Source organism: Odocoileus virginianus, chromosome X, assembly GCF_023699985.2.
Source record: "Odocoileus virginianus isolate 20LAN1187 ecotype Illinois chromosome X, Ovbor_1.2, whole genome shotgun sequence".
NCBI lineage: Eukaryota > Metazoa > Chordata > Mammalia > Artiodactyla > Cervidae > Odocoileus > Odocoileus virginianus.
In genome coordinates this window covers 18,765,067-18,778,413 of record NC_069708.1, presented here as the reverse complement: position 1 = coordinate 18,778,413, position 13,347 = coordinate 18,765,067, and the positions used below count along the sequence as shown (strand labels likewise).

The 13,347-nt window shown below is 40.9% G+C and overlaps 1 protein-coding gene across 1 annotated transcript; it reads left to right on the top strand.

Moving 5' to 3' along the window:
- Positions 1–1,083: 1,083 nt before the first annotated feature.
- On the top strand, positions 1,084–7,450 carry ZXDB (zinc finger X-linked duplicated B). Its single transcript, XM_020884152.2, has one exon. It carries the CDS (start codon positions 1,169–1,171, stop codon positions 3,572–3,574), a length of 2,406 nt encoding a protein of 801 aa, XP_020739811.2. The 5' UTR covers positions 1,084–1,168; the 3' UTR covers positions 3,575–7,450.
- Positions 7,451–13,347: the final 5,897 nt, after the last annotated feature.

Below are 13,347 nucleotides of genomic sequence, written 5' to 3'. Positions count from 1 at the left end.
AGCACTTGAAACCTTTCTCTTGCCAGATAATTCTCCCTATATTTATATCAATTCCCAACTCATTGATGACTAACAAATTGGAGGATCATCATCGACATTAATAAGATCATTAGGCATCACAGGCCAAACCCATTACAGTGAGACTAGGCTACCACACTTAAATGCAAGCAGGCACACCAAGGCTCCTGGGCAGGCAAAAGGCATCTGTACCTTTTTCTCAGGAGAGTCCACTACAGTAACTTAGGGTTTAACCTTATCACATTGCACCAGAACTGCTATCCAGAGACCTCCACGTGCTGGAGAATCTAGAGTAAGTTGAGGAATGTCCTCATCATGCTGTGAGATTGGACATGAAATTTACCGTGGTGTACCCAAAGCTGGAAGAGCAAAGAGTTGGTTTAGGTTGTGCACCTTATAGGGAGAACCCAGGAGTAGGTTGTGTCTTTCAAATTTCAATATAAATTACTTCATCCTCCAGGCCTTGCATTTCTAGGCTCAACAGTGCTAATCTGTTTTGACCCCACCTCTTACTCATTCTAGTCTCTGCACCAGCAGGACGAAAAAATTAACTATGGGACAAATTTTCCTGAGAACATTGCTCAAGACAGTTCTGAATATGGAAGTCTCCAGGAAAATTTTTAAAAAGACATCCTTTTCCATAGTGTATTCTCTCAGGAATTTTCTGTCATCTATCAATCGAGCCACCCATCCATCCAATACACATGGTAAGTGCTAACTGCCATGCTTAGCACTGGGAGGGACTGGGGTGTGTGTGTTTATTTTGGCACATACCGTGAGGTTCCGGTTTCTGTAGCCGTTTAGTAGATAGATACCTAAGGCATTCATTCCAGCACTTTTTACTGAAGTGAATTGCCGTTTCCCTTGTATCTCTTCAGACCTCCTTGATTTCCTACTAATATTAACAGTGGAACTTATTTATGTATACGAGGCTCTGCCCCTGGGCGTTCTATTCTGTTCTAGAGACCCTGTACAAGAATATTTAAATCACGGTGGCGTTAAACACGTTTTAATATCTGATAGGGCCAGTTTCTGCGCAGTGCACATTTTTTTTTTTTCCTCTTTCAAGAACGTGTTCGGGCCCGCGGCAGGGGGCGGGATCGCGCCTCCTCCGCGGATCTGGTTCCAGTGGAGCTTCACGGACGCAGAGATGGAAATCCCGAGGATGCTCCCGGCTCGCGGGATGCGACAAGGCGGCGGGGCTGGCAGCCCCGAAGGCGGCGGCCGGATCCGCGAAGGTCCTGACCTGCGGGCCAGTCAGGCCCCGGCGCGCCGCCTCCTGCTGCTCCGGGGCCCCCAAGATGGCGGGCCCGGGCGGCGGCGTGAGGAGGCCAGCGCGGCTTCTTCGTGCCCAGGCCCGGGCCCGAGCCCCTTGGCGCTGAGGCCAGATCACGCTAGCGGCTGTGGCAGCGGCGGCGGCGGCGGCGATGACTTCTTCCTGGTGCTGCTGGACCCGGTGGGTGGAGACGTAGATACCGCGGGCGCTGGCCAGGCCACAGGGCCCGTGTGGAGGGAGGAGGCCGGGTTGGGCCCAAGGCTTCTGGGGGGCGAAAGCGGCGCGAACCCCGAGGGCCGCCCTGCGCTGGGCCCCAGCTGCCTGTCGGCTATCCCCGCTCCAGTCCCGGCCCTGGCCCCGATCCCCGCTCCAGGCCTGGGCCCTGCCGCGGCCTTCGCAGGCACAGTCACCATTCACAACCAAAACCTGCTGTTGCGCTTGGAGAACGGCGTCCTCACTCTAGCCACGCCCCCACCGCAGCCCGGGGGTCTGATAGCCCCGCAAGCTGGGATCCCGCACGCCGCGCAGCCTGGAGACTGTCCGGAGCTGCCGCCCGACCTCCTGCTGGCGGAGCGGGCAGAACCTGCGCCTGCCCCAGCGCCTGAGGAGGAGGCGGAGGGCCCGGCTGCTCTTGAGAGCCCCCGCGGGCCGTCAGGCCCGGGCCCGGGCGTGTTGCTGTACCTGTGTCCTGAGGTGCAGTGCGGACAAACCTTCGCCAAGAAGCACCAGCTGAAGGTGCACCTGCTGACACACAGCAGCAGCCAGGGCCAGCGGCCCTTCAAGTGCCCCCTGGGTGGTTGCGGGTGGACCTTCACCACCTCCTACAAGCTCAAGAGGCACCTGCAGTCACACGACAAACTGAGGCCCTTTGGCTGCCCAGCAGAGGGCTGTGGCAAGAGCTTCACCACCGTGTATAACCTCAAAGCACACATGAAGGGCCACGAGCAGGAGAACTCATTCAAATGTGAGGTGTGTGAGGAGACCTTCCCCACGCAGGCCAAACTCAGCGCCCACCAGCGCAGCCACTTCGAGCCTGAGAGGCCCTACCAGTGTGCGTTTTCCAGCTGCAAGAAGACATTTATCACAGTGAGTGCCCTGTTTTCCCATAACCGCGCCCACTTCAGGGAACAGGAACTCTTTTCCTGTTCCTTTCCCGGCTGCAGTAAACAGTATGACAAGGCATGTAGGCTGAAAATTCACCTTCGGAGCCACACTGGTGAGAGACCGTTCCTTTGTGACTTTGAGGGCTGTGGCTGGAACTTCACTAGCATGTCCAAACTCCTAAGGCACAAACGGAAGCACGACGACGACCGGAGGTTCATGTGCCCCGTGGAAGGGTGTGGGAAATCTTTCACAAGGGCTGAACATCTGAAAGGCCACAGCATAACCCACCTGGGCACGAAGCCTTTTGTGTGCCCGGTGGAAGGTTGCTGTGCCAGGTTCTCTGCTCGCAGTAGTCTCTACATTCACTCCAAGAAACACCTGCAGGATGTGGACACTTGGAAAAGCCGATGCCCAGTCGCCACTTGTAATAAACTCTTCACGTCCAAGCACAGCATGAAGACCCACATGTCCAAAAGGCACAACCTGCGCCAGGATCTCTTAGCTCAGCTGGAAGCTGCAAATTCTCTTACACCCAGCAGTGAACTTACCAGCCAGGGGCAGAGTGACCTCAGTGATGCTGAGCTTGTGTCTCTCTTCTCTGATGTGCCTGGTAATAGTTCTGCTGCAGTACTGGACACGGCATTGGTGAACTCTGGGATCTTGACTATTGATGTGGCTTCTGTGAACTCAACTCTGGCAGGAAACCTCCCTGCTAATAATAATAATTCCTTAGGGCAGGCGGTGGACCCTCAGGCCTTGATGGCCACCAGTGACCTTCCTCAAAGTTTGGATACCTCACTCTTCTTTGGAACGACAGCAGCAGGTTTTCAGCAGGGTCCCTTAGATATGGATGATGTCTCAAGTCTAAGTGCGGGGCCGTTGGCATCTCTGAGCTCTTTGGCTGTGAAAAACTCGAGTCAAGAGCCCCAAGCTTTGACCCCTAGTAGTAAGCTAACAGTAGACACAGATGCTCTGACTCCTTCAAGCACCCTTTGTGAAAACAGTGTCTCAGAACTACTGCCACCAACAAAAACGGAATGGAATGTACATCCGGACTCTGACTTCTTTGCACAGGAGGAAGAAACCCAGTTTGGATTCTCCAATCCAGCAGGAAGCCATGGGTCTCAGAAAGAAACAGATCTTATCACAGTGACTGGCAGCTCATTTTTGGTATGAACTAAACTCTGTTCATTCCTTGCCACATGGCTTACTTTTATTGATGACACTCAATTTTGAGAATATTCTGGACTGAATGCTTAAATACAGTCATTTCTTATAGGTCTGAAGAAGAACAGAGCCTGGGCTACAAGTTTGGAGATTTAAATCCTGATCTTGAGTCTGGACTTGCGGGTTGTGTGACCTTGAACAAGTCACTTATCCTATCTGAGCCTTAATTTCCTTATTTATAAGATGAAGTGGTTTGAATAGATTGTTTCTAAGGTATTTTCAGCTCTATGATTCCTTGATAATATGCTTCTTTCCTTAAAAAAATTAGAACATTTTTTCAGTGATGTTGCATGTGCTTTTTTCAAACATGCATAATATACGCATAATATAATGAACATTCATGTACATGAGACCCAACTTCAGCTATTATCAATTCATGAATATTCTTGTTTATCTAATCTCCAGTCATACCCTCTTCCAGTATTATTTTGAAATAAATACAAGGTATCACATAATTTCAACCATAAATATGCAATATATAGTTCTGAAAAGCATGGGCTCTTTTGGAAAAATCTTCAATTCCATTATCATACTTAAAGTTAGCAGTAATTCCTTGATACTGTCAGCATTCCAACTTATAATTGTCTCATAAGTGCTATTTGTTGTTAACATTTAAACAGTTAGAATCCGAGTTAGCCTCTTAAGTGTCTTTTTAATCTGTATGTTACCCTGTTGTCTCTTTGCATTTAATTCATTGAAGAAAGGTTATTTGACATGTAGAGCTTGTCACAGTCTTAAGTCTTGGTGATTATATCCATGTGGTGTCACATTCCTCTACACTCTATTTCCTTAATTCGGTGTTTGGATCTAAAGACTTGGTCAGAATGGAAATATGATTTGGGGGCCATGAATGTTTCATGTGTTGTGTTCTTTTAGCATGTGGCACAAAATGTCTGGTTTTCTCTTGGATATTTGCAGCTGCCAGTGATCAGTGCATTAATTCATAATTACCTTTGCTTCTGATAGCATGAATTGTTCTTGTAGAGTTACTATTAGTAGAGGAAGAAATGCTGCTGAAGGCATATATAAAAATTCATTAGAAATATATTCAATGACAAAATATTTTCTTGAAGATAGAACTAACAAGGAGAAAAAGGTAACAAAAAATGTGTTGACTCTGCTCACCATTTATCTTCCTCGTCTCTTTTGATGATGAGAAGGTTTGTTTTTATAGAAATTGCCAATCAGGACTTTGACATGAAACAGCATGTGCTTGCTTAGTTACTCATTTGTGTCCGACTCTGCGACCTCATGGACTGTAGCCCGCCAGGCTCCTCTGTCCATGGGATTTTCCATGGCAAGGATACTGGAGTGGGTAGCCATTCCCTTCTCCAGGTTATCTTCCTGACCCCCGGTCTCAAACCTGGGTCTCCTGTATTGCAGGCAGTTTCTTTACCATCTGAGCCACTAGGGAAGCCTGACATGAAACAGAACCAGGGTCAGATTCATGTTGAATAAGTGGCCTTGAATAAATTAGTTTCACTAAGCTTCAGTTTCCTAGCTGTCAAATGATCATAGCAGTGCACATACATAGCTAACACACCTGGGACTTTTAATTCTTTCCAGTTTTTAATAGGTAAGGAAAAATATTACATGCTTTGGCTTATCTTGTTGAATTTATACAGTCCTTTCACCCTCTCAATCCTCCTAACTATAAAGAAGAAATTGGGATAAATTGATCCTGTTCCTGTCTAGACAATAAGGTTTGTGACAGTTAGGGTGAAGCAAGATGGGGAAATCTCTTTATCCCCTCCATTATTTTATTTCCTTCCCTCCAGGAATTTCTGTGGCTAATGCCAGAAGTGGAAACATTACTCACAGGTATATCTGCGTCCCTATTCATTAGACCAATCTGTCACCATCTTTGCTCTTTCAGAGTTAGACTTTGCTGTAACTGCAAAATCATTTGTGCATGAAATTGATAATGGAGCAGAGAAAGTTTCCTCCTCTCTGTGGTTTGAAGAGCTCATTGCATTTTCCCAGAGTTGAAAGGAAAGGTTGAAGCTGAATATTGTGTAAAATGTCTGTCTTACATGAGTGTGGCATTTTGAATTTTGTGGAATGTCTTCACAACTGTTGTTCAGAGCAACCCTGTGTGGTGGTTTTGACACAGTCTGCTGTGACTCATGGCCTTTTAGCAAATGCACATTCCAAATGGACTTTGGCTAGTGACTGACAGTTCTATATATAGCTTAAAACAAAGAAGATAAATTCTTTTCACCTTTCCCTTCCCACTCCTCCAACTTTCATGATTTATTACTGTGTCATAACTAGCTGCTATTTTCCACTTTAATTGGTTTCTGTTACTTTCTGTTTACTTTCTCCCCCATCCTTGTAAGTGCATTTCAGCCCTTGCCATGCCTTACTTTTTATTTTTAATGGATATATCTCTTCTCAGATCTCCTCATAGACATTTTCTTCTATTGATAACATTTGCTGAGTGTACACTGCAGTTGTGTGTATAGTAAGAAGTTATTTTCTGAGCTTAAATAATCCTGTGTGTATATATATGACTCAGATGATATAAGACATTATTTTCTATATTGTGCAGACAAGAAATGGATTTCTGTTTCATTATTTCCATTTTTAAGAAGTTTTTGCCAAGGAGTTCAGTTAAAACTCTTTATTTGCTGTAGTGGACTAGCCCAGTAGTGTTTGCATGTGAATGTCCATGGATGACATTTATTGTAGCACTTTGGAAGTGCACCCAAAAATTGTCACTTTGAAATGTTTATGTACTGTGTGTAAGGGGGTATACACACACATCCACATAAATATATTTTTAAAGTGGTTTTATTCATTTAGTGATAAAAAGTAGACATACTTTTGTAAATCAGAAAAGTGCTCAGAATTTCATTGTGTCTACTCAGTGTTTTCTCTCTTTGCTTTAGAAATATTTGTATTCATAAAGCACATTTAAAAATATTGTAATTCATTAAGGACTCTTAAATTGACCACTATATTGCATATCTGACAGTTAACGTGTGTCGAGGATTGGAATGAACACACAAGTAGAGAACATCAAATAAATTACTTACACATGAAGAGAATTTATACTGTGATTTCTTTTTTTGAATTCCTTAAACCAAGTTCCGTCCAATAAAAAAATCATTATACTTTTTCCTACTCATTGAATTTTCAAAGGACAGATGTTAACTTTCCTCATGGGTTCACAGGATTTCATTGAACAAATTCGTTCAAATAATTCCCTTTCAACTCCATTTTCTAAAAAAATGGTGGACCTTTTTATACTTTAAAGGTATGAAGTTGAATTTCTGTTGTTGATGGTTTAAAATTGCCATCACTCCTTTTAAATAATTGTACACATTTTAATTTAATCCTATTTCCTTTCTGCTTCTCCTCCATTTGGTTTATTAAAAAATTTTCCAGTTAGAAGCATAATAATATAATGGCTTAAAACAGGTTTATTTCTGGGTACTCTATTGATCATGTTAAAAATATATTAGCCTTGGCATTTTTACCAAGTAATGTAATGAATATAACACAATGCTGAATAGCAGGAGTTAATTATGGGTAAATTATGAAATTTATTTGTCTCTTCATGTTCTTATCCAGGAGGCATATAAGAAGGCAACTTATTAACTGGAAGTACCACTGTATTTATTCCAAGTTAATAAATACTTATTAAGTGTCATTGTGCAAAATACAATGTAACATATTAAGGGCTCTATGAGAAGAGTAATATTCAACTCTGACGTTTGCGAAGATTACAGTTGATGGGAGACAGAAAAAAGATTAAATGGAGAAGATAAACAGGAAAATTTAATTTGGTACCAAAATGACTGGCAGGTGAAAAAAGAAAAAGCGGTAAGAATAATGAGTTTATTCTGAACACAGATGAGAGCCAGTGAACATGTTTAAATACAGGAGTCAGATCATGAAAATGATATCTTAGAGCATTAATATAATGGAAGTGTACAACATGGATTAGATGGTGCATATGTGCATGCTAAGTTGCTTTAGTCATGTCCAACTCTGTGTGACCCTATGATCCGGAGCCCACCAGGCTCCTCTGTCCATGGGATTTTCCAGGCAAGAATACTGGAGTGGGTTGCCATACCCTCCTCCAGGGGACCTTACCGAACCAGGGATCGAACCCACATCTCTTATGCCTCCTGCATTGGCAGGTGGGTTCTTTATTACTAGTGACACCTGGGAAGCCTGAATTAGATGGTAGAGACTGAATAGAAAACCAGTGAGAAAGCTTTTGCAGCAGTGCAGGTGTTCTATGATGACACATGAACCCTGGACTAGGTGTTGTCAGTGAGAAATGACAAGAAGGAACAGACATTAGGGAGATAGCTAGCATCATAGAAAATTAGAAATAACTCAAGTTTCCTTGGGGACTGTAATAATCATTTTCACTTAACAGTGAAGTAAGTAAGAAAGTCTATTTTGGAAATGAGTGTGTTAAGATGGTGTTTAGCTAAATGATAATTTTTAAATAATTGTTATTCCTACATAAATTATCCATATTGTGCTTTATGTGCTTTCTAAACAGCAACTGAGGGCCACTTCTTCTTTCTTAGTTCCCTCAGGCATTCTTAGAACTACCTATACAGCTCTGATCCTTTTATTTCCCTTTCAATTATGAGAGGCCTCTTCACCTTGTCTTGAGTGAGACACTGAACAACGTAGTTACTATTTAGTTTACATGGCTATTGAGAACTTGAAATGGGCTTATGAATGTAAGACTGAATTTTTAATTTAATTTAATTTAAATTAAATCTGAAACAGTTTAAAATATTTTCTGTTAAACACAACTTTACTGTTTTAGTAGGATTAAATTTCACTTTAATTATTGAAATTTTAACATCCAAATTGAGATGAACTGTAAAATACAAACATAATTTTGAAGGCTTAGTACACAAAAATATTTCATAGTATTTTTATTGATTGCACATTGAATAATATTTGAATATTTTTCAGTTTTATTGAGGTATAATTGACAATAAAATTGTAAAATATTTAAAATGTACATTGTGGTGGTTTGATATTTGTATACATTGTGAGAGGTGTTAACTAACTAGACCCTATTCCTAGGGTCTAGTTAGTTAATACATCCATCAAGTTATATATGTATTCATTTTTGAGGGGTGAGAACATTATATTTTAAATATATTTGCTTAAAGTAATATAACAGTAAAATTAATCCTAATCATTTTTTACTTTTAAAAATTTGTGGGTATGGGAAATTTTAAATTATGCATTATAGCAATTAAAATGTTTTAAAAATTAAAAGCTACAGATATTACTCTTATTAAGTTTCTATTGGAAAGCACCAATCTGGATGTAACATTACGTCTCCAGACTACTCTGCATCAAAATGAGTTATTCAATCTCTGCTGTGCATTAAGTATCTTTTCTACTGCTGTGCTTAAGGTTTAGTAGTTATTCTATTATATATTACCCTAAATATATATTTAGGGTAAAATGATTTAAGTATTATCACAGACTCTGCCACAATTTGATGAATTGTTACTATGAATTTGAGTGATTCTTCATGAAAATTTTATTTTCTGAAGTGAGTTTTATCTGCATTTGTCTCAGTTGGAATAGGCTAGTAGTAGAATCATCAAAGTCCAACATGACTGGATCTTTGTGAGATTGGCTTGCTGCTCCGTAGCCAGAGTTACATCTGTCACTAGAGAAAATTGAGAGGCAAGTGGTGGCATAAGAATGTAGTCATGAGAACCCCTATCATTGTCTTTCCATTTTATAATTGCTTTATACACTAAAGAGATAACCTTAAAAAGAGTGGAAGAAAAATAGTGAAAAATCAAAGAAGGAGCATGAATTAGGAATTAGGCTGTATTTAATGGTAAATTTGCTTTACCTACATTGTCCCAGATTGTCAACTAAATTTCATTCTTTTTAATTGCTAACATTTAAAACTACATAAAACCCTTTTAACTGTCAGTTTTTTCTAAAGAAAGAAGCCTAACAGTATTTTAAAAGAAAGCATACAGTGATCTAAAAGCACCAGCAGTTTCTGACTCTTAATACCATCCTTTATATAAGTTTACCAAGGTGCATGCTAAGTCACTTCAGTTGTGTCTGACTCTTTGTGACCCTATGAACTGTAGCCCACTGGACTCCTCTATCTATGGGATTCTACAGGCAAGAATACTGGAGTGGGTTGCCATGCCCCCCTCCAGGGAATCTTCTCGACCCAGGGTCTGAACCCATGTCTCCTGCAGCTCCTGCATTGCAGGAAGATTCTTTACCACTGAGCCACCAGGGAAATCCATTTACCAAGGTACCAATCAGCAGTTATGTATTGAGTATGTAATATGTGAAGCATTCTGAGATATTACACCTAAGTATGCTTCACTAATCCATTAATAAATATTTTACCTCTTAAGTACCTCTTATGTGACAAGCATTGTCCTTATGTTCAAAGACATGATCTAGGTGGGAAATTAGTAAAATCAATATATAACAGAATTCTCAAGAGGTACCTTATAGATTTTACCAGAGTAAGATGTATCATTTTAAGTGGATGTACTAGAAGTGATTCTAGAGAATTTATACATTTTTAAAAATTTATTTTTAATTGAAGGATAATTGCTTTATAATACTGTGTTGATTTCTGCCATACATCAATGTGAATCAGCCATAGGTATACTATGTCCCCTCCCTCTTGACTCCTTCCCACCTCCACCATCCCAACCCTCTAGGTTGTTACAGAGCCCTGGTTTAAGTTCCCTGAGTCATACAGAAAGTTCCCACTGGATATATATTTTACATATGATAGTGTATATGTTTCCATGTTAATCTCTCTGTTCACCCACCTCTCCTTCCTGTCCCCATCCCCGTGTCCATAAGTCTGTTATCCATGTCTGCATCTCCACTGGTGCCCTGCAAATAGGTTCATTGGTACTGTCTTTCTAGATTACATATATATGTATTATTGTATGATATTTGTTTTTCTGACTTACTTCAGTCTGTATAACAGGCTCTAGGTTCATCCACCTCATTAGAACTGACTCAAATGCATTCTTTTTTATAGCTGGGTAATATTCCATTGTGTACATGTAACACAGCTTCTTTATCCATTCAGTTCATCTGTCAGTGGACATCCAGGTTGCTTCCAAGTCCTCATTATTGTACATAGTGCTGCAGTGAACACTGGGGTATGTGTGTGTTTTTCAATTTTGGTTTCCTCAGGGTATATGCCTAGTAGTGGGATTACTGGGTCATATGGTAGTTTTATTCCTAGTTATTTAAGGAATCTCCATACTGTCATCCATAGTGGCTGTATTAATTTAAATTCCCACCAACTGCAAGAGGGTTCCCTTTTCTCCACACCTTCTTTAGCATTTATTTTTTGTGGATTTTTTGATGATGGTCATTCTGACCAGTGTGTGGTGGTATCTAATTGTAGTTTTGATTTGAATTTCTCTAATAATGAATGATGTTGAGCATCTTTTCATGTGATTACTAGTGATCTGTATGTCTTCTTTGGAAAAATGTGTGTTTAGGTCTTTTTCCCACTTTTTGATTGGGTTGTTTGTTTTTTTCTGGTATTGAGTTGTATGAGCCACATATATTTTGAGATTAATTCTTTGTCAGTTATTTCATTTGCTATTATTTTCTCCCATTCTGAGAGTTTGCTTTTCACCTTTTTTATAGTTTCCTTTGCTTTGCAAAAACTTTTAGGTTAAATTAGGTCCCACTTGTTTATTTCAGTTTTTATTTCCATTACTCTAGGAGGTGGGTCATAGAGGATCTTGCTGTGATTTATGTCATACAGTGTTCTACCCATGTTTTCCTTTATAGAGCTTTATAGTTTCTGGTCTTACATTTGGATCTTTAATCTACTTTGAGTTTATCTTTGTGTATGGTATTATGAAATATACTAATTTCATTCTTCTATGTGTAGTTGTCCAGTTCTCACAGCACCACTTATTGAAGTGACTATCTTTCCCCAGTGTATATTCTTGCCTCCTTTGTCAAAGATAAGGTGCACATAGCTGTGTGTGTTTATCTCTGGGTTTTCTATCTTATCCCATTGTTCTATATTTCTGTTTTGTGCCAATATAATACTGTCTTGATAACTGTAACTTTGTAGTATAATTTGAAGTCAGGAAGGTTGATTCCTCCAGCTCTGTTTTTCTTTCTCAAGATTGCTTTGGCTATCCAGGGTCCTTTGCATTTCCATATGAAATGTAAAAGCTTTTGTTCTAGTTCTGTGAAAAATGCCATTGACAATTTGATATGGAGTTCATTAAATCTGTAGATTTCATTTCGTAGTATAGTCACATTCAAGTTATTGATTCTTACAATCCAGGAACATAAGATATGTCTCCATTTGGCATCTTTGATTTCTTTCATCAGTGTCTTATAGTTTTCTGTATACAGCTCTTTTGTTTTCTTCAGTTCAGTTCAGTCACTCAGGCATGTCCGAGTCTTTGCGACCCCATGAATCGCAGGATGCCAGGCCTCCCTGTCCATCACAAACTCCCGGAGTTTACTCACACTCATGTCCATCGAGTCGGTAATGCCATCCAACCATCTCATCCTCTGTCGTCCCCTTCTCCTCCTGCCTCCAATCCCTCCCAGCATCAGGGTCTTTTCCAATGATTCAACTCTTCGCATGAGGTGGCCAAAGTAGTGGAGTTTCAGCTTCAACATCAGTCCTACCAATGAACACCCAGGACTAATCTCCTTTAGGATAGACTGGTTGGATCTCCTTGCAGTCCAAGGGACTCGCAAGAGTCTTCTCCAACACCAGAGTTCAAAAGCATCCATTTTTCAGCACTCAGCTTTCTTCACAGTCCAACTATCACATCCATACATGACCACTGGAAAAACCATAGCCTTGACCAGACGGACCTTTGTTGGCAAAGTAATGTCTCTGCTTTTAAATATGCTATCTAGGTTGGTCATAACTTTCCTTCCAAGGAGTAAGCATCTTTTAATTTCATGGCTGCAGTCACCATCTACAGTGATTTTGGAGCCCCAAAAAATAAAGTCTGACACTGTTTCCCCATCTATTCCCCATGAAGTGATGGCACCAGTTGCCATGATCTTAGTTTTCTGAATGTTGAGCTTTAAGGCAACTTTTTCACTCTCCTCTTTCACTTTCATCAAAAGGCTATTTAGTTCCTCTTCACTTTCTGCCGTAAGGGTGGTGTCATCTGCATATCTGAGGTCATTGATATTTCTCCTGGCAATCTTGATTCCAGCTTGTGCTTTTTTCAGCCCAGCGTTTCTCATGATGTACTCTGCATAGACGTTAAATAAGCAGGATGACAATATACAGCCTTGACATACTCCTTTTCCTATTTGGAACCAGTCTGTTGGTCCATGTCCAGTTCTAACTGTTGCTTCCTGACCTGCATACAGGTTTCTCAAGAGGCAGGTCAGGTGGTCTGGTATTCCCATCTCTTTCAGAATTTTCCACAGTTTATTGTGATAAACAGTCGAAAGCTTTGGTGTAGTCAATAAAGCAGAAATAGATGTTTTTCTGGAACTCTCTTGCTTTCTCTATGATCCAGCAGATATTGGCAATTTGATCTCTGGTTCCTCTGCCTTTTCTAAAACCAGCTTGACCATCTGGAAGTTCACGGTTCATGTATTGCTCAAGCCTGGCTTGGAGAATTTTGAGCATTACTTTATTAGCATGTGAGATGAGTGCAATTGTGCCATAGTTTGAGCATTCTTTGGGTTTGCCTTTCTTAGGGATTGGAATGAAA

What these genes read in the sequence shown, in the direction of transcription:
- ZXDB (XM_020884152.2), top strand. Translation starts at nt 1,169, where the DNA reads ATGGAAATCCCGAGGATGCTCCCGGCTCGCGGGATGCGACAAGGCGGC.